Source organism: Penaeus chinensis, chromosome 16 (genome assembly GCF_019202785.1).
Source record: "Penaeus chinensis breed Huanghai No. 1 chromosome 16, ASM1920278v2, whole genome shotgun sequence".
NCBI classification, from domain to species: domain Eukaryota; kingdom Metazoa; phylum Arthropoda; class Malacostraca; order Decapoda; family Penaeidae; genus Penaeus; species Penaeus chinensis.
The window spans coordinates 27,570,098-27,572,597 of NC_061834.1; the positions used below are offsets into that span (position 1 = coordinate 27,570,098).

General features: G+C 40.5%; 1 protein-coding gene across 1 annotated transcript in view; it reads right to left on the minus strand.

Moving 5' to 3' along the window:
- LOC125033277 (NADH-ubiquinone oxidoreductase 49 kDa subunit-like) overlaps positions 1-1,503 on the minus strand; it is an 8,738-nt gene extending 7,235 nt beyond the window's left edge. The window contains exons 1-3 of the mRNA XM_047624659.1: positions 1,492-1,503; positions 966-1,214; positions 259-460 (exon numbers count right to left, since the gene is read on the minus strand). Of these exons, the coding sequence (XP_047480615.1) occupies positions 259-460; positions 966-1,214; positions 1,492-1,503 (463 nt within the window). The remainder of the gene's footprint in view (positions 1-258; positions 461-965; positions 1,215-1,491) is intronic.
- Positions 1,504-2,500: the final 997 nt, after the last annotated feature.

The window sequence follows — 2,500 nt, forward strand, 5'->3', positions numbered from 1 at the left end:
TGGTTATTAATTATGATTTCTTTTCCTAAAAGGTCCTGTTGGTAACATACTGATCATGGTCATACTTTGAATACCATGGAAGGAAGGATGAAATTCACTCAGGTTGTGGTCTACAGCTACCCATGGCTACCCTCGAACTTGACAATTTAGCAATCTGGCTTAAATCTTGGCTAAAGTTCTAGCTAATTTTCATTTCCACTATCACATTATTAGTCCTGAATCATTCTCTCTCTAGCTGTAAAGATCATGTTTACTTACTGCGAATGTACTTGGCCCTAATGGGAGCTTCCAAGCCCAGGAGCTTTTCTACAGCCAAGGAATAGGCCTGCTCATTGCACATCATTGAGACATAATCCAGTCGATCAAAGTAGGGCAGAGCCTGTGTGTAGGTCTTGTACTCGATAAGCTTCTCTGTACCACGATGGAGCAAACCGATGTGGGGATCAGCTCGCACAACTGTCTGTAGGTGGACAAACATGAGGACAAATTTTGTTAATCTGATATTACAAATAAGTATCACTGTTCTATATTGAACTGATAAGGATAAGTCCGATATGCGAAGCAGAGCCTCGCCCGGGCTATGCCCATGAGGGGAGCCCGGCCTGTGCCGACTAATGCCGACTCGCTAACGTGTGTCAGCTGGTGCTGACTCGGCTGAGCTTAGTCCTTACCCGCCGTGGTGCCCAGCCACAGCAGTAACCTCCAGGCGACAATTGCAACTTCTCGCGCCTGGGCGGGGCGCGAACCGCCGACCCCTCGGATGAGAGGCCGACACGTTACCACTGTACTAGCCCGGAGGCTTATTGAACTGAAGTACTAAAATATATACATTTTTTTCTTCAGGGAATTTCTCCAAATATTACGAGCAAATTTTTTTGCTTCACTGAGACTTAAAACTATATACTTTTATTGAGTAGCCATTATTTACCTCTTTTTTTAAATGGCACATTTTCCACTCAACCTACCTCACCATCTAACTCCAAAACCAGTCGGAGCACACCGTGAGCAGCTGGATGCTGAGGGCCAAAGTTGATGCTGATGTTGCGCACTTTCTTCTCCACAGGTGCAAGCTTGGAATTCCAGCTTGGCATCTCCAGACTCTGGCCCTCATATGGCACCATTACTGGTCCATCAAACTGTTTAATCCATTCAGGGTCTGGGTACCATTTTGCTGCTCCCCTCTTTGAACTGGGTAAAAATAAAGAAAAATTCCACTTATTAAAATATCAGGCAACAATTTATCTTTGTGCATACAACTTTTTTTTAATGACAAAGCTGAAGCTTTTACAATAACTCAAAGTAAATTAATCTATCTGCACAATCAGTTCACATTTGTTCTAAGAATCAAGTGCTACTTTTTTCTTTTACATTTCACAGAATCTATTGTCAACAAATCTCCTCACTGGATAATTCTTTACAGCCCCCAACTTCATCTCACAAAATTGATTTAACAATCTAAGTTGCACACCCTCAGGCAAACATTGTCTTCACCTTGGTATACATGGCAAGATGAGCTGAAACTCTGGGGCACTACGAGTGGCACTTTCTGCAATCTATTTCCTTTATTTGTGGTATTACAATGTGTCTGCAGATTATTTCTTGTGCTGACAACTGTAACATTTTGTCTTTACAAGAAAATAATTTTTAATTTGCCCTAGCTTTGTGCATCCCACACTGTAAAGATTAACCATGTATTCTGTCATGCTTATAGAACCCCACCCTTCCAATATGGAGATGGTTTGTTGTCCCTTACCAGGGTGTTAAGTGTAATGCCATCGTATCAGTTTGTGTGGTCCTATTCTAGTTATTTATCAAGAAGTAAATACAGGCATCCAGAGGAGCTATAAATCTCAGCCTGAAAGAGAAATCTGCCTATTATTACTCTGTGCTCATGTAAAGACCAGGAAGTTCCACCACATAAGAGTACAGATTAGACTGGTTCTTATGGGATGATTAGAAGCGCTATATTGCCAAAATATACATTGTTAACTTTTGCCAGATGTCTGGAAGGCCTACTAACAATGAACCATTCTAATTATCATCAATATTGTTACCACAGATGGTTCCAATAGACTACAAGGATTATATTTGGACAATATTCATCACAATCAATCCATCAATACTGTAATATTGTCAACTAAGATATTCTTTTTGGATAAATGAGTTTGACTTAACAAGTGTATGGTTGTATTATCTAGCTGTAATCATTGATAAATGATGGGGGGAGGGGGGATCATAATAATTGTTAATTTCTTTGGCTCTGGGCATGCTTAACCACACATTGCAGCACCTTAAAGGCAAGTTTAAGGCACTGCTTATTAATTACTGGAAAATCATTCATGCCACAGTCCTCAACTAAACACGCACAAAGCACGATAAATGTCTTCCCAGTTGATCCAGTTTTTCTCTCAAGCGATTTAATGCACTCGATCCCCAACACAGATCCGTTCTGCACAAGAAAATCTTATCAGTTATTGTGTTAAATATTCATATTTTTTCG